The following is an 18627-nucleotide window of genomic DNA, read 5'->3' on the forward strand; positions in this document are numbered from 1 at the left end:
CCCGATGGGGGCTCGAATGGGAATGGGGAATGGTTTTCAGACTTACCGGGTCCCCCAAGGTTGGAATGACCCAGTAAATCCCCATACCGAGAACCCAGACCCGGTATGCGGTATGGGTGTAGTCATGGCGCTAATAGCACCATGGCTACCTCCATACTCGTAATGAGGCCCATGGTGTTCAAATAATAAGTCAGGATGTGATTGCCTTGAGGTCTCCCTTCCCCACGTTTTTAGCACCGGACAAGGTGGGAGTATGGAGCACAACACACACTTGAGCCTTCCCTCCATGAGCTAACAGTTCAGCGTCAGCTATCAGGTTCTTCGATGGTTAAGTCTCTTTTCAACAAAAGTATCACACCTTCAAGGCCTGATACTCTCGACAAACAAACCCAAAGGTTCTGTTCAACGAACACTTTCGGTGATTGCTTCACCTCTGGGTCCCCCTCTTCTGGGTGCACAACCCTCAGAAGTAATGTACAACAAGTCTTCAAGACAGTGGCCCTCATTCCGAGTTGGGCGCAAAGGGATACCGGACACCGTTAAGGACATTGGTGCCGGTAATCCCTTTGCGCCCTATTCCGAGGTCCCTTAGCGGGTCCCTTCCTTAATGCCTGGTTTTACCAGGCGTTATGTACGGGGCCCGTTAAGGGACTTCAGAGCTAATAACGGTACCACAATTTGCGGTACTGTTATTAGCGCCTTCCCATTGAGCCCTATGGGGGCTGAAATGGGAATCGGGAATGGCTTTTTCAATGGGGACTTACCGGTCCTGCAAAGGTCGGAATAGACCGGTAAGTCCCCATTGAACCAGGGCAGACCTGGTACCGGTATTGGAGGTAGTCATGGCGCAATTAGCGCCATAATTACCTCCAAACTCGGAATGAGGGCCAGTTCCTTTCTCAGTGAAATTTGGGTGATAACTTTCCACCCCTGGATCTCCCTCAGCCGGGCTCAGAACCCAGATGACAAGGGGGAAACTTCCCTTCCCCTTATCTTGAAAAACTTCTTGCTTTCCCAAATCTCAATGTCTTTTTAAACAGGTTTTCGGGTTTAGCCCCTGGTTGCTGGTTTCCCTCTGCCGGGCAGGAGCGTAGACAGGGTAGGGCCTGCGCGGGCCAGGCCCACCCACAATCTGTAAATGCCCTCTCAGCAGCACTGTGTGGACATTTACAGATGTTAATGTCACTGCAGTGGGCCCAACTACATTAGCTTCAGCCCCGCTTGTTAGACAATCCTGACTACGCCTCTGCTGCCGAGTTCACTCTCGCCGGCCTCTTCAATATACAGTTCATGTACTAACTTTCGCAATCATCTACCGGTCAAAGACTTTCAACAGTACTGAGGAATTTACAAGACCCTTGTATGGCCACTTTGATCATTCTCTGCCTTTTCCCCAGGCCTTCTAGTTACTGTAGTCTTTACTGTTGGGTAATCGCCCAGAGTTTCCTGCCTGAGCACCCACGTGGTGCCAGACTCCTCGGTTCCTGGTTTTCCCGCTCCTAGTATCGCTTGCTTTTCAAAGTTGAATTCGGCCTTTGGCTACTTTTCGTTCAACACAGTTCAGTTTCTTATTGACACTCCCCTCGACTCACCGGCTGTGATGAACCGAAGTCAAGGTTGGTACCACAGAGACAGGCGTCTCTTTCTGGCTTGGTAATCAGCGGAGGGGGGTCTTGTGTACCGTTGACATCTGCTGCAACACATGTTGGCTGTTGTTCTCTGACTTATCATTCCCTCTGCTGCAGTTCCACGGGCCTTGGTTGGAAAGGGCAAGGTCGACTCTCTCCTTGGCACCCTCTCGGTCTGTGCCGTCTTTCTCCTCCTCTTGAACTGCCGTGCTGAGTTACCTCTTATGTCGTGCGATCTGCCTTGCTCACAGGGCGCTGTTGTACTCCACCTTTCATCCCTGTGAGGAAGGGAAAGGGCGTCAGGTGTGTGTGATTCTGGTCAATTACCTGACTTTGCCTGACCCTGGTATTGGGACACGTCAGGTAAACAGCTCTGATGTTAGTCTGTGGTCTTTCGTGTTGTGCGAAAGTGTTGTGTGGAAAATAGGGGGGGCAGTGTTTTGGAATATCCTACATAGTAGGATGGGGAAAAGGTGTTGCAAGAAGGGGGATACTGCGTCTAGCCTGTCTGTGTCCCACTCCCACTCTCCAAGGACCCCCCCATCCAGGTGATCCTCCCTCAATGGTCTGCCCCCAGGAACTGGATCCAATAGCGAGGGCCGTGTCCTGGCCACCTGGATGGCAGATCCCTGGAGACTAGCTAGGGAGGCACCTTCAGGTTTCTCACAGCACGTGTTTGTATGTTTATGTGCATATGTGAACGAGAGGGCGTATGTTGTTTGGGTGCGCGTGTGAATAAAAGATTTGATGTTGTATTGATATGCAAGTGAATGAGAGCATGTATGTTTTATGAATATATGTGCTTGTGTGTGTGCTGGGTTGGGAGTGGGCCCCTGATTATGTAGCGGGGTGAACTACATTGGTGCAGCCAGCAAGGGCATGAATGCTTGCTGTGGCATGGCATTTTATTACTGGCTTTTAGGGCAAAGCCAACAAGATGAATGTTCTTACATTGGGGAGGTACATTTGTGCTGCCAGAAAGGGCATGTTTTGTTACTGTAGGGTGATATGTTTTGGTATTGAGGGCAAAGACAACATGATGATCATTCTTACCTACATGTGGGGCCACATTTGTACAGCTATCAAGGCCCTGTTTTCTTACTGCGGTATGGCATGTTTACTGACATTGATGAGTGTTCCTACATTGAGGGTGGAAGCAGGGACACAGTTTGTTAATGTGCAAGGCATTTTTTACTGGCATGAAGGGCAAAGACAACAATATGACTGTCCTTACATAGCCAAACTTGCCTACATTGGTGCTACCATAATGGCCATGTTGTCCTATAGTGGCGTGGTATTTATTACTGGCATTATGGACAAGGCCAGCAGAAGTATGCTCTTATAGTTAGACATTGGCATTGCCAGAGCCAGCATGGACATATTTTCTTATAGAAGCCTTCTGGGCAAAGCAAACATGAGTATGTACTTATGTGGGAACAAAGGCATATATTGGTGCAGCCAGCATCTACAGTTATGGGCACCACCATCATGAAAATGTTTTTTACACTGGCAGAATAATGGCATATGGTGGGCAAAGGCATCATGAAAATGTTCCCTTGCACAGTTGGTGACTTGGCATCTAATGTGTTTTTTCATGTGTTACCCTACAAAACCGATTGTAAACTGTGTGGCTGTTTGTCGAATGTTCCACAGAAAGTGTGCTTTAAAATGCACCATTTGACCCATTATTTAATAGAATTTCTCAGAGGAGAACATCCCGAGCAACCCTTGGTTGGTTCGGGTTCCCTCACTACATCGAAATACATAACTTTGGCACTCGATCGAAATATTTACATGCCTCCACTTAAGAAATTCACCATCTGCCACTGATGCTCCTACATGTTTGCTGTCTCCCTGTATTGAATTCAATACACACATTACTTCTAGTTCTCCGATAGTTGTGAGTATTATTGCATCCCTTCCCAGTATCACTCCACCATCCAGCCACGGGGAATCTCCCATGAAAGTGAAGCTGCTGCCATGCACGACAATCTCCCCGAGTATTAAAAACATTTTTATGGATATGGTTGTACATTTCCTAACTGTCCAGCAAATAATGGCCAAACATGTGCTCTCAATAATTCGGTTTGACCGTGCAGACGTATCTCATTGCAGTCCATCTTAACGCAACAGTGTCCGAGAGATCCAGTAGTCATGTTCAGATTTAGAACTGGAGTCCTCCCAGTGAAACTGTTTTTTCCTCCAACAGCCCTTCTCTATGACCTCTCTGTCCATGGGCACAGAAACCTGTCTTTGATGGTGAGAGGAATGGATTTTAGACATGGCAGAGTGCATGGATAAGTCAGTGGTTCCTTGATATTACCCTCTGAACCCTACCCTTCTATTGAATTGCCAGACCAAGGCAAGTCCAAGTTCTGCACAATCTCACGCTGTTCTTCTGCATCAACCATAATAACATGCACTATATTTTTCTGAAGTTCAGGGTCTTCTTCAAATTTGTCCAAAAATATCAAATAAAACGTTGTCCTGTTTTTAGTTGACAACAAAATTTCCCTTCCTGCTGATAAATCTAGGCAAGACGTTCATTTCCAGTCTACTAACTTCTTCCATTTAAATCACTGTGTTTTCAAATCAAGAGATTTGCATGGTGGAAGGAGAGTGTAAAAGAAGGCATCTTGCAGCGATCATTATTATTTATTTTAATGCGATGAATAAAAGAAAATATTTAGTTTGAAATTATCTATGATTAAAAATGTATCACGGTTTTATTGGATAATGTTCTCTCTGGTTCGCTGTCTAATTGTGCTGTTTATTTTATTTATATATTCCAGCACAAAGTCCTCTTGCGCCAGTTCAGCAACGGCGATGAAAGACTACAAAAACGTCAACCAATCAGGAGCTCTGATGAAAGTAAGTCTGTTCTGGGTGGCAATTAAATGTATTTTGTCCCCAAAAAAAGTTAAATAAAACGCTGTGGGCCTCATCACGAGTTAGGCAGTAGCCCTTAAATGCGGCAGCAATAGTGTTACCACAGCAGTTAAGGGTCTGCCCAATCTCAAGTCTGGCGTGTTTACCCCCAGCTCAGAGCTGGGAGAAAATTCCCCATTGGGTAACGGTTAGTGCCAAACCCGTGATTTGGCAGTAATACAGCCTAACGGGTGGGCGCTAACTCAAATAAAGTTGGTCGATATCTCACAAGTTACCTCAGTATCCCTAAGATTTCATAATGTCTTCCTGGATTTCTTGCAATGTGGGGAATACAAAATATATTATCCATTTTTAAATTGTGCAATTTCTGCTGTTATTTTAATGTGCTTCATGCTTGATAATGGGTGCCATCCATTTGAGCTTATTCACCCAGGATTTCTGTTGTTGATTGCCCTTTTCCTCACCATTAGGTGTTCTGAGCACTAGTGTCCAACAGCTGCTGTTGGGTGGTGATACTGGGGGTGTTTTCTGTCTTTGCTTATGTGTTTGCTCAAAGTTGGCCCTAGTGTGTCGCAAAACCTATATATATGTTCAGACCCCTGTCTTTTAGGTTAAGCATCTTCAAGTACTTGATCCACATTCTCATGTGTATGGTGTTCAAGAAGTCACCTTTTAAAACCATCACCAATAGATCCTGAAATGTGTGCCCACTGCGAAGAACCTGCCTAAAGTCTCCTTTTAGGTGGCCAGGGTAAGGCTGCCGCTAGCTGATCCTGACCCTGGGGGTGGTGTTAGTCGGGAGGATAACCTGGGAGGAGAAAGTCCCCAAAGGAATGGGAGGACTCCATTGGAAGGGATGCAGTATGTTTGTTCCTCTGAAGAGGAAGAGTCAGTAATACCGGAATCTGTATTGACCTTTCCCAAAGCTAATTATTTTTATGGTGATAAAAACTGTTCTAATCAATCCTGTATTGGAAGTAGGAATCAATTCACCAGGGTTAAGCATGATTGTAGAAGTAAAAGCTCCCATCTTCAGCAGGGGATTATGGAAGATGAATCTTTAATTTTTAAATTAAATTTGATCAGATTCAGGAAGTCATAATTTCCCTAGAGAGCAAAACCATTCAATATAACCTTATAATATTCCTTTTAAAAGGGACTTAAGGATAGAAATAAAGGTGATAATAATTATTCCTTTAAAGGAGTGAATTGAACATTGGGGCATGCAGAGGCTCTGAACTGCAGGTTGCAGACCAATAAAGATAATGACCCACACCTGAGGGAGGCTTGGAGATGCAGAGGCTCTGAACTGCAGGTTGCAGACCAATAAAGATAATGACCCACACCTGAGGGAGGCTTGGAGATGCAGAGGCTCTGAACTGCAGGTTGCAGACCAATAAAGATAATGACCCACACCTGAGGGAGGCTGGGAGGCATAAAAGGTCCCCTTCAGTGCAGGCCATAGAGTAGCAGCAATAGTGGAAGGTGGAGTGCTTACCGTGACTCCACATGAAGATGGCAGCTGAAGAAAAGCAGAAATGCCAGAACCGCAGATGTTAGTTGTACAGATACCGGTTCTGCAAGGGTCTTTTCCTTCTCGGACTGAGACAATTGACAAAATCTGCTACCTACTGTGAGTAACTAATTGTAATTTGTAACACACCGCCGTTTGCCGGGGGTGGTGTGGGGTCGTGGCGGGCTGACTGCTGGGCTGGGCTCATGGGCTGAGGCCCGGGTGCCATAACAAGTACTTCATTAAGTTGCTTTCAATTTTGCACTGCAGGAAGTAACAACAAATGTGTTGCACTTCACTTTCATGCAAAGTTGAAAGCAACTTGTGCCTGGGATGGGCCATGGGGCTGGAGCCACCAGGGAATGGAAGGGGACTGGAGGAAGAACCAATGAATGCAGCAGGCAGCACCCGCACACAGAGACTCTGCAGCGCCAGGACAGAATAATTCCCTGAGAGTCGACTTTGCAGCAGTGCGCGTGGATATAATATGGGCCTCTTGATGCTGCAGCCTGCATTTTTTTGTCTCTCTCTCATGCCGCCTGCATGATTTTGACACTCGGAGACAGACAGGACAGCCACGCACAGCGCACACAGTGCAGCAGGTGCACTCTGGCATGCAGTGTCTGTGTGTGCACGTATGGAGCCGGAGGTGCAGGCAGCCAGGCACGGGTCTGGTGCAGCAGCAGGCCAGGCAGTCTCTCACTCAGACTCAGACACACACAGCGCCGGCATTGACCCAGCCCGGCTGCCAGCCCCTAGGCCCCGCCGCCAGGACAAGTTCTTGCCTGCAGTCTGCAGTCGCAGCACAGTGCCACCGCACCTGCCAGCTGATCTGAGCCACCTTGAGCAGTTGCACGGCAACACGGCACCCTGTGATCTCTTCGGATATTATCGGATTCCATTTCTGGACCAGGGGACCACCATCACCAACAAGTAAGTTTACTTGCGACTCGAGTTGCGCCAGCGTTTGCTTTGTGCCCATGATATATATGTTTCTTGAGGCATCCATGTTCACAAACTAAAGGGTTTCTCACTTTAATCATACATTTATTTTCTGACCAAGGAAAGAACTCTTCAAAAGATGTTCAATAATCAGGCATGTTTTCAGCTCTTTGGTGTGAGCCAGAAAATCTCGTTGGACATTAATGAAGTTCATGGTGGTGGAATATGCAACCTTAATGATGAAACCAGGTAAATCATTAATTTCAATGTGCATTAGGAAATGCATTCTCTATTCTAATATATGCACCACCACACTGAACTGAGGTCACTGCATTAATTCCTCTCATTAGGAATATTATGCATCAATTGTGTAATGAGATATCTGCTCTTAGGATAGAAAACTGCACCAAATTAAGTTTGTTTGCCCCCCAAAACATTTACCATTTCCCCTCTGCCCTTGTGCATTCGAAAACCTTAAACTAACTAACCCAGATCGATGCATTTTGTTGTTCAAATATGCAGACGTGTTTCCCAGCTTTAGGCAAGGGGCCTCGCACATAATTTTGAAATGGGCTAGTGTCAACCGGATTCAGAAAGACTAGAGGAGAGCGACAGCAACCCAGAAAGAGAACTAGTATGTTTTGGGGGCAGTAGCTGGCTGGGATGATGTAGTTCCTAGCTAAGTTAGAGGCAGTAAATGAGCTGTGTTGGTAATGGGCTAGGTCCGAGAAGTTCCTGACCTTTTTGGGACAGTGGTTGGCTGACTTGGAGCAATAGTTGCCTGTGTTGGGTCAATAGGAGCTTGTTTGGGCAAAAGCTGGGTTGCGCATGTTGGTGACTACATTGTTGGGGGCAGGGGTAGTCATTGGGTACGTTGGCATCATGGCATGGTCAGCTTTTGGTTGACCGGTGGCAATTGGTGGCGTTGGCAGGGTCGGGGAAGAACTGTACCGTTACTTAATAATAGTAAAGCACACTGCCACTGCTAGTGCCATTTACACAAGCTCGTAGCCCAAATGTAGATGTTTCAGGGTAGGACATTTTAGATTCACAGACTCATGACAAAGTGGTAAAAGAGACTGGGCCATTCTGTGAGTGCGAAAATCTCATGGACTGCCAGCCCCTCCAAACCGTGGGGTGACCCTTTCGTACTGCCGGTCTTCCTCGTTGGGACTTTCTGGACCCTCTCCAATGCATCCTGCAGTTACACCCACACCTGTTACTAGGTGGCCTAATTTTGGCCTAATTTTGGAGGGCTACTATCCAAATTGGTTCGGGAATTGGTTACATTCTTTTAGATTGGCTGAGTTGTCTGGCCTCCCCCTCGGCTGAGTTGTCTGGCCTCCCCCTCATCACATAAAACTTGCTAACATTGGTAACTTGTTATACATTTTGAAAGTCGCCCCGAAATCTCACAAAGGTTGTGCTCATTGCTCCAGTGGCGAGTGGGTCCAAGGATAGGCGCTGGAAAAATGTCTCCAATAGGCCATAGTTTAATACAGTTCTTTGCGTGCATTTTTGGTTTTTACAGACACTTGAGCAGACCAATAAAAACCTATTTAGAACACTTTTAAAAAATGTCAAATTAAATCTAATTTTTCAAGGTGTATTAAGGTTGAATTAGCACTACCTGGCGTAGTGTAATCAAATCTATGGCACGCTAATTGCCTTATTTTGAATTTCTCTACACTCATTCTTTCTCCGTATCTCCCCCCACTAGCCTCATTCAGGGTTTGGCTGACTGTGCAGTAAAAAAGTAGCAGTAATGGGATTACTGCCACTTTTACCACACAGCCACATTTAGAGTATCAGTACTGAAACTCATGGACACACCCTGGTTTTGTGTGGAGGACATTTTCTCCACACAAAACCGTTACATCATGAAATATAATTGCATGTGGTAACATCCCATTTTCCTAATGCAGCCCAAAGGGACTTCAAAATAGGGAATAACTGAAAGGTTCGTCCACTTTACTCTGAATCATGTGAACCCTCCCCATCACTTTAATGGTGATTCTGTTTGACAATATTGCTGAAGCAAATACCGCCAAACTCATAGTTAGCCCCAATGTCTCTGTCTCCCTCTGTTTCTATCTGTATCTCTGTGGGCAAGAGTCACATAGTGGGTGCGCTTTTTCTAGAGCCACATCGACTGTCGGTGAAAGCATTGTGGCAGGAGAGAAACACAGGTCTCTTGAAAGGGGAAAGGGTTTCTGTATTTTTGTGTGGTTTAAAGTAGAATGAGCACATCAGCAACAGATGCATCCCTCAAGGTGTGGACTGGCCTGATAATTAGAGATATTCATTGTTCTTGTGCGTGTCCTGCAGGAATTTTTCCATCACAATGAAGGTCCATTGTCCATGTAGGGGAGGTGAAGTGGGTTTGTATAGGTTCTGTGGGGAAAGGTGGTGCTATGGTTTTGACAGACCTTGTAAGGGACAAGAGGACTGGGCTGCAGGGTCTACAACTGTCTTTATATTTTGGTAACCCTTCCTATCCAACCATTGTCACCCTAACCCTCCTTCACTGCTGGGGTTGCGGAGCCCTGTATAACCTTTGACTTGCAGCAGGTCCCGAAACCGCAGTGGGGGTGGTTGGTTGAAGACACTCCTGTGCCTCAGAGCTGTGGACCCTGTCACAGAATGTTATGCAAAGTTATGTTATTTTATGAGTTGTGTTGTAATGTAACATTTAGCATGTAGCTTTTTAAAGTCATGAATTGACGCGATTCACGGATGATGGTTTGAGGGCCACTTTTTTGAGGCGAGGAGTGGGCCACTTTTTTGAGGCAAGGGGTGGCCGACTTTTTTTTGGTTGTCCAGGCCGCTTTCTTGTCCCAGTCCTTCCCTGCACCAGGGCAATGGATCTTGTAGTATAGGCCTGGCAGGTGAGTAGACCAGGCGAAACTCACTTGAAATACTGCAGCATTATTAAGACTCATAATTATTGAAGGAAGTACATTATGAAATGTTGCAGAATTATCCTGACAGAAGAAATGTCATTGACATAAATACACAGTGGAAATATACCCTTTTCGTTGCAAAGATTTAATTACTAATGAAAAGTGCAGTGTGAACTGTTGCAGAATTATCCAGACAAAAGTTGTTTTGTTGTCATTGATACACTGTAGAAGTAGACATTCTTGGTGTTAAGAAGTAGTTGTGTGGAACTCTATAATTAGTGAAGAGACATAAATATACCCTTTTGTTGCAAAGAAGTAATTGCTGTTGAAAAGTGCATTGTAAAATGTTTCAGAATCAGCCTGACCGAAGTATTTTCGTTGTTATTGATGCACTGTTGAAACACACCTATTGGTTGCAAAGTAGTTGTGTGCAACTCTATATCATCAGTGGAAAGACAAAAAGACTTGCTGAATATTTTGAACTGTTGGTTAATCTACACCTTTTTGCTGCTAATAAGTAGTTGTGTGGAACTTTCTATCACAAGTGGAGAGGCAAAAAGACTTGCTGAACATTTTGAACTGTTGGTTAACCTCAAGTAGGAAACTTACTTGTGGAAGATTATTTTATTGGTAGGGAAATCCTTGTTAGATTAGGGATAATGAGGCATTTATCAAACCTTTTGAGTTTAATATAATTGCATCTTTTGAAAAACCTTTCCCAAAGTTGCCCGCCTCACAGTTCTGACCCCTCACACCACCACTGATGTTTGTTTTGTAGTTTAAAATGGTGTATCTATGTAGGTTCATCATTTCACACAACTCCTGGAAGTTGTTGCCTACATACTTTCCTTGTGGACATTTCTTACATTGGATGAGCTATAGAAAGTTGGATGATCTGCAGTTATATGTCCTTTGTATCTGAATGGTTCAGTTCGGTGGGACTGTTATGGCATATCCGGTGCAGATGTGTTGGTGTGTCCGACAGTGAGTAGAAACTTGAAGAGGGAGTGAGTTTATATTGAAAGCCATCCAGGCTATTGGTGATTCTTTGACGAAAGAGATGTCTAGGTAGAATGTAACTGGTTTATGTGGAAAACATATTAACTTTATTGAGGGGAGTGACAGAGTAGAGAGGAAGTCCTGGGAGTAGGCTAGAACAGTAATCAAGTTTGCTACAGGCTAAAGTAGAGATTAGGGTTTTCACCCAGTTGTGGGTGAGGTGCTGACAGGTGTTCTTGATATTTAGAAGGCCACTCCTGGCCAGAGGAGCAGTGGCAGTCATGAAGTGATTGAGTTTGAGCTTGCTGATAAAGAGGAAACCAAGCTTGTGAGCCGTTGGTGATGGAGTGACGAGGTCAGGAGGAAAGGCGATAGGAGATGAGAGAGTGGGGATAGCCTTAGAGGCTGGGAGAAAGAGGACTTCCTTCTTGGAAGAGTTGAGCATCAGACAGCTTCGAGCCAGTTTGTGATGCACTCCATTGACTACAAGATGTCTGGTGAAAGGGAAGGAAAGGAGAAGAAGATTGGCAATTCATCAGCAAAGAGGTGGTAGTGAATGTCAAGGGATGAAATGAAGACTGCCGAAGAACACTATATACAATAGTGAAGATCACAGGTGCACGGCTATTATGGGGTAACCTGCCACCCCATTTTACACTCATCCACCAAGATCACCTTCTGGCAAGAATTGGTAAGGAAGTAGGTAAAACAAGTACAAGCGTCTACGTTCTAAACGTTACAGGGTATATCTTGACATTTCTAAGAGCTAGCTCTATGATCAATTGTGTCAAAAGCTGTAGAGTGATTCAGAAGCACAGGCAAGCAGTTATCACCCTCATCATCTGTGCCGGAGATCATTGTCCAGCATCTGAGGAGTAGCAGTTTACTTTCTGTAACCTGCACAGTAGCTGGATAGGAAACATCTAAGAGAACCACTTCTGGCAACAGTCTTAGTTAACTGGGACGCGAAGCGGAACTCAGTTCAGTGACAAAACATGACCAAGAAATGGCATATGTGCCTCTGGTTGAAAATGACTTCAAACTGACAGATCTAAAGTCAAGGGTACATGCGGGTGAACAACATCATCCCACTTTGTTCAGAGGGTGGACGACAACCCCGTTGTATATTCTTGGGGCTGGGAGTAAAACAGTTCTGTCATTCTCTAGTTCGTCGAACTTTAACATACGTGTTTAATGCATTGTTGGCATGAGGACAACGTGGGACTGAAGCCACGGTCACTATGCTCCTATTTTTATTTTATTTATTTTATTTGATAATATGCCCAGGCCCTGAGGTATCACGGCGTAGATTACAGGAATAGTTATGGCTTACTTAGAGTTGTTACCATGGTTGTTACAATTTGGTTGTACTTAAGAACATTGGTTACAAAAAGTAATTAAAAGTTATGATAGCTATACTTAGGTACTTACAGACTAATGGGTTACTTTACACGTTAATAGGTCACAAGGCAGGGGTACAGGTAAAACAGTCAAGTACTATACACGTTAATAGGTTACAAAGCAGGGTTACAGGATAAAGGCAATCAGATATGCAGGCAATTAGAATTTATTGAATAGCCATGTTTTTAAGAGTTTCTAGAATTGAGGGCGGGAGGGGTCTTTGCAGATGTTGGGAGTGTCACAAGTCTTGGCAGAGATTAAAGGGTAGAGGCTATCTCTCACGGTATGCACGTAGTGTCATGAATCACAGAGTGCGCCCCTTTTTGGGCTTCTTGGTCCCTGTCACAGCGGGCTTGCACTCATTAATACTCCCAACATGGCCGTCCAGCGTAATCCCTTCTCGCTCCATGCGCTGGACGTAGCCTTTTCTACTAATAGACCACGCCTTCCGCGGCTCCGCGTGTCTCAATGCTATTGCGAAGTAGCGACCAGACGTGTGCTCCGTAGCTCGCGGTTCTTCTCCTTTTTCCAATTCCGCTATCCCTTCCTTGTCCTCTCCCTTCTACTTACCTCCTGGATTCGTGGCTAGCGTGCTTCCACTGCCTCCTGGATTCCTGGATTCGGCGTCCCGGAAACTGAACGCATTCTGTATTCGGAAGAGACTCGGGCAGCCTTCTTCAAGACCCGGTCCATCCGCAAGAAGGCATCGACCAAGGTCACCAGTAAAGAACGGACTCAGGTGAGAAGGGGGGAACTCCTTGACAGTTTGAGACGCCACCCGACCGAACTTGATATTGATATGGAGGCTGCCATGCAGGACCTGATGCGTAGTATGCAGGAATTATCAACCGAGGTATAGATTTTAAAGGCGGAGAACGCTGCTCTCAAACAGTTGGCCCTATCCCGGGATTCTGCTACAAAAGAAAGTGTCTTACTGGGCGGCATTGTGGACAAATACGACGGCTCAGCAAAAACCCTTTGTGCATTCCTGGATTCGTGCTTGGTCCACTTTACCTTCAAGCCCTATTACTTTTCGACCCCCAGGGCCAAGGTGGGTTTTATAATCTCTCACCTTTCCGGGAATGCCTTAACTTGGGCTACTCCCCTCGTTAACTCTAGTGATGCCCTCTTGGACGACTATGATGGGTTTATACAGGCCCTTAAAAACATGTTTGACTGCCCTGAGCAGGTTTACAGCGCCCAGGAACGCCTGTTAGACTTTCAGCAAGGTTCCCAGGATATGCTCACGTATGTGACCCGGTTTAAACAATTGGCTAAGGAAGCTGACTGGTCCGCTGAGGCGAGCTTTACCCTGTTCAGGAGAGGATTGAACGAAGAGATTAAGGATGATCTGGCCAGAGTGGCACGACCAAGCTCGTTCCAGGCACTAATGGATCTTGCCATGCAAATTGACTTCCGTATCCAAGAAAGGAAGACAGAAAAGAAAAAAACCAGGGGAATTCCTCCCAAGGTATCATTTGAGAGTACCGTCAGAACGGACACCAACCCAAGCCCAGTCACGGAACCAGAGCCCATGCAGATTGGGGCTTTTCGTGGACCCATATCTCCGCAAGAGAGAATGAGAAGAATTCATATGGGCTTGTGCATGCATTGTGCCTCAGATAAGCATTTGGTTAGGGAATGCCCTCTAGCACCCCCTCGGCGTTCGGGAAAGGCCAGCTCCCGATCCTAGATGGAGCAGAGCTTCGGGAGAGAGATGTTTGCTCCACATCAATTCCATCCTTGAACTCTCCTGGACAAAACAATTTGGTGATATTACAAGCCTTCTTATCACCCTCCAAGAATAAGACCTATTCCATTCTGGCCCTGGTAGACTGCGGAGCTATGGGGATATTCATCGATCAAGAATGGGTTACTAAACATCGAATTCCGTACGAGACACGAAGCACCATGCAACCTGTGGAAGCTATTGACGGAAGACCCCTCGCATCAGGGCCCATAAGCCTGCAGACCAAAGAGATCCAGCTTTCAATAAATCATCATCAGGAGCTGATTAGGTTTAACATCATTAAGTCAGCTCATTACCCCATGGTTTTGGGTATGCCATGGCTACAGAAACACAATCCATATATCAACTGGACAGCAGGTTCTCTATTCCTAGGCTCAGAGTTTTGCATGTCTCACTGCCTATCCCTGGAACCTCCGCTAACACACCCAAAGGAACCTACAAGGGAACAACAGACATCACTCATGGTGTCTAATGTCATACATGTTCCTGAGGCCTATCCAGGATATGCTGATGTGTTTTCGACTGCCATAGTCCAGGCCTTACCCCCACACAGACCTGAAGACTGCGCAATAGATACAGAACCCTCCGCAGTGATTCCCTTCGGCAGGATGTTCATCCTTTCCGAACCTGAGAAAAAGGCCCTAAGAGAATACCTGGATACCAACCTTGAAAATGGCACCATAAGACCTTCAAAATCTCCCGCTGGTGCTTCCCTATTATTTGTTCCCAAGAAGGATACCAAGGAACTCAGACCCTGCCTCGATTATCGCGGCCTAAATCAATGCACCCTCAAGGACCGGTACCCGTTACCCTTGATTTCGGACATCCTGGAAGCCGTGAGAGGCGTGGTAATATTCACCAAGTTGGATCTCAGGGGCGCCTATCATTTGATTCGTGTCCGGGAAGGGGACGAATGGCAAACCGCCTTCAAAACACCCTTTGGCCATTATGAATATCTAGTCATGCCCTTTGGACTAGCTAATGCCCCGGCAATTTTCCAACGCTTTATGGAGAGGGTGTTTTCTGACATGTTGTTTCTCTTCGTAATTGTATATCTGGATGACATATTGATCTTCTCCAAGGACCCTATACAACATGAAGAGAACGTGAAGGCAGTCTTGCAGAGACTTAGAGAAAACAAACTCTTAGCCAAACCCGAAAAATGTTTGTTTCATGTAACCTCCGTTCATTACCTGGGATTTATCCTTAGCCCAGAAGGAATCAGTATGGATCCTTCAAAGGTAATGGCCATACTGAGCTGGCCTGCTCCTACTTCCGTGAAACAAGTTCAATCATTCCTGGGCTTTGCCAATTTCTACCGCAAGTTCATATCTAATTTCTCCAAGATAGTACAACCAATTGTTGCTCTCCTGAAGAAAGACACTCCCTTCCTCTGGCCCACACCACAAGAAACGGTGTTCCAGCGTCTGAAGACAGAGTTTACACAAGCTCCTATCTTGGCCCAACCCGATACTAATCGACCCAACCTAGTAGAAACGGACGCCTCTAATTACGCCATAGGTGCGGTCCGGAAGCAAGAATTAGGAGATAAACTGGAACACCCAATTGCTTATCTTTCACGAACCCTGACTCCTAGTGAAACACACTATTCAGTCCTGGAAAAAGAATTGTTAGCCATCCGTCAAGCCTTCACTGAGTGGCGACATTTACTTCTGGGAGCTAAACATCCAGTTCAGGTCCGTACGGACCACCGGAAACTCCAGATTCTACAGTCTTTGGAGTGTAGGAATAGTCGTCAGGCGCGATGGGCCTACTTCTTTGCCCAGTACCAGTTCCACATCACTCATGTTCCAGGATCACAAAACCTAATTGCTGACGCCTTATCTCGACGACCAGACTACGAGCCCATTGAAGACAAGGCATATCCTTAGATGTTTTCCCCCAAGATCTTTGTAGCCCAAGCAGTCAACCTCCTTGGAGAAATCCAAGCTCAGACCCAATCCTCTGATCTGTGGAAGGATATATCCAAGAAAAATCAATGGAATCTAAGAGTCCGGGAAGGGTATCTGTTCAAGGACAATGTATTGGTCATCCCTACAAAAAGGCTACAACAAAGGTAATACATCTCTGTCATGATACCCTACACTCCGGACATCGTGGCATCGCCAATACCCTCCGTCTTCTACAAAGGCAATTCTGGTGGCCTAGGATGAGATTCGACATACGGCAGTACATTCAATCCTGTATTGTCTGCAGTCAAAATAAACATGATAACAAGAGACCGGCGGGCCTTCTACTGCAACCTACACTGCCAACCAGGCTATGGGAGATTATCGCTACGGACTTCATTGTGGAACTACCACCTTCCTGTGGATACACCACCATTATGGTTACCATAGACTTGTTCGCTCATATGGCTCATTTTACACCCCTGCATAAACTGCCATCCTCCTCTGAACTAGCAGGAATCTTCCTGGAACACATATTCCGTTTGCATGGACTCCCTTCCAAGATCATATCGGATCGTGGACCTCAATACATCTCACAATTCTGGAAATGTCTCTGTCAATGCTTAGGAATCCAACGTGCCCTTTCTTCAGGATATCACCCTCAAACCAACGGAGCCACAGAACGTGTCAATCAAACCCTGGAACAGTATCTTCGATGCTTCGCCACCAAGGTTCAGGATGACTGGTCCCTCCTGATACCCGTGGCTGAATTCGCCTACAATTCCGACCATGCGGCACTTAAGACCAGCCCCTTTTATTGCAGTCAAGGTTTCCATCCATCGGTCCTGCCTTCTGTTCTTCCTCAACCTACACCAGTACCTACAGTTGACTCCTGGATCGAAACCCTTGTCAATATACATAAGGAGGCCAAGGAATTCTTGGAGAAGGCCAGAAAACAGACCAAGAAATATGCAGATTCCAAAAGAAGACCAGGCCCTTCTTATGCAATCGGTGACCAGGTCTGGTTGTCCTCAAAATTACTACCCCCACATCTACGGCCTAGTAAATTGGCCCCGCGATACTGTGGTCCATTTCCCATCAAAGAAATTATAAATCCCGTTTCTTATCGGATCAAATTGCCAGACTCCTGGAAGAAAATACACCCAGTCTTTCACACATCTTTGCTGAAACCCTACTATCCATCCTCTCGGAAACCCTGCAAACCTCCTCCTATACTGGTAGACAACCAATTGGAGTATGAGGTGTCCCGGATTTGTGATTCCAGGTATAGAAGGGGCCAGCTTCAATATCTGGTTGAATGGAAAGGATATCCCCCTAGTGAAAGAACCTGGGAGCCTATGTCAAACATCAAGGCCCCTCGGCTGCTCAGAAGATTTCATCTCATTCACCCGGGCAAACCTGGAGGGAAAGGTCTTCGGAGGAGGCATGCTGTCATGAATCACAGAGTGCGCCTCTTTTGGGCTTCTTGGTCCCTGTCACAGCGGGCTTGCACTCATTAATACTCCCAACATGGCCGTCCAGCGTAATCCCTTCTCGCTCCATGCGCTGGACGTAGCCTTTTCTACTAATGGACCACGCCTTCACGCGTCTCAATGCTATTGCGAAGTAGCGACCAGACGTGTGCTCCATAGCTCGCGGTTCTTCTCCTTTTTCCAATTCCGCTATCCCTTCCTTGTCCTCCCCCTTCTACTTACCTCCTGGATTCGTGGCTAGCGTGCTTCCACTGCCTCCTGGATCCCTGGATTCGGCGTCCCGGAAACTGAACGCATTCTGGATTCGGAAGAGACTCGGGCAGCCTTCTTCAAGACCCAGTCCATCCGCAAGAAGGCATCGACCAAGGACACCAGTAAAGAACGGACTCAGGTGAGAAGGGGGGAACTCCTTGACACGTAGATTAGGAGAGATTCCAGAGGCAATTCTAGCATATAACAGAAAAAGGATACATACCAAGCCGTTAGTTGAAACAGGTATTCACAGGAACTGCAGGAGCAGAAGTAGGCTGTAAACAAAGAGACAGAGAAAAAGCAAAGACAATCCAGTACACTGGGCAACACGGATTGATCAGAAATAAGGGTGTACTGGAATAGGATAAGGGGTCTCCAGGGATTAAGGAAAGCCCTTGGGATAGGTACCAGCAGAATACTCTTATCAACAGTCATACAGCAGCGTCATGATTTAGGCGTGCCGAGGAAACTGTTGTACTCAGTGCAAGGGTAAAACTGAAGACCATATACAGAGGCAGGTACGACTTCAACGGACAAGGTGAAGGCAACAGAAGTCTTTCCCTTATCTGATCTGAACGGAGACCAACCCAGGGTCACACTGTAAAACGGATTCAAGTGGCGGCACCACAGTGGACCAAGATATAATACAAGTAGAAAGCAGCGTTGAAAGAAATAACCAGGTACAGGACAGGATAGGATACAGACACTAGAACTAGGGACTGAAGTCGGGAAATATCGTAGGCGAGGAACAAACATGAAAAATTCAACATACTAAGTTTGAACAAGGAAGAGAGAAAAGCAAGACAGAAAGATATCGGAAGCTAGAACAGGCAGGTTGCAAGGCAAGGAGCCCAGAGGAGCAGGACAGAAGACAGAGGTGTGTGGCCGGACTGCCAGGCAGGAGTCCCAGAGGAGCAGGGCAGAAGGCTGCGGAGTGCGGCAGTTTC

At 46.2% G+C, this 18627-nt stretch overlaps 1 protein-coding gene across 3 annotated transcripts in view; it reads left to right on the plus strand.

The window, feature by feature from the left end:
* RAPGEF4 (Rap guanine nucleotide exchange factor 4) overlaps window positions 1-18627 on the plus strand; it is a 1521174-nt gene that overhangs the window by 1192334 nt on the left and 310213 nt on the right. For all 3 annotated transcript variants that reach the window (XM_069616226.1, XM_069616227.1, XM_069616228.1), the window contains one exon: window positions 4421-4499. In XM_069616226.1, coding sequence (XP_069472327.1) covers window positions 4421-4499 — 79 coding nt within the window. The remainder of the gene's footprint in view (window positions 1-4420; window positions 4500-18627) is intronic.

The sequence above is a fragment of the Ambystoma mexicanum genome, chromosome 9 (assembly GCF_040938575.1).
Source record: "Ambystoma mexicanum isolate Mex_15411 chromosome 9, UKY_AmexF1_1, whole genome shotgun sequence".
Taxonomy (NCBI): Eukaryota; Metazoa; Chordata; class Amphibia; order Caudata; family Ambystomatidae; genus Ambystoma; species Ambystoma mexicanum.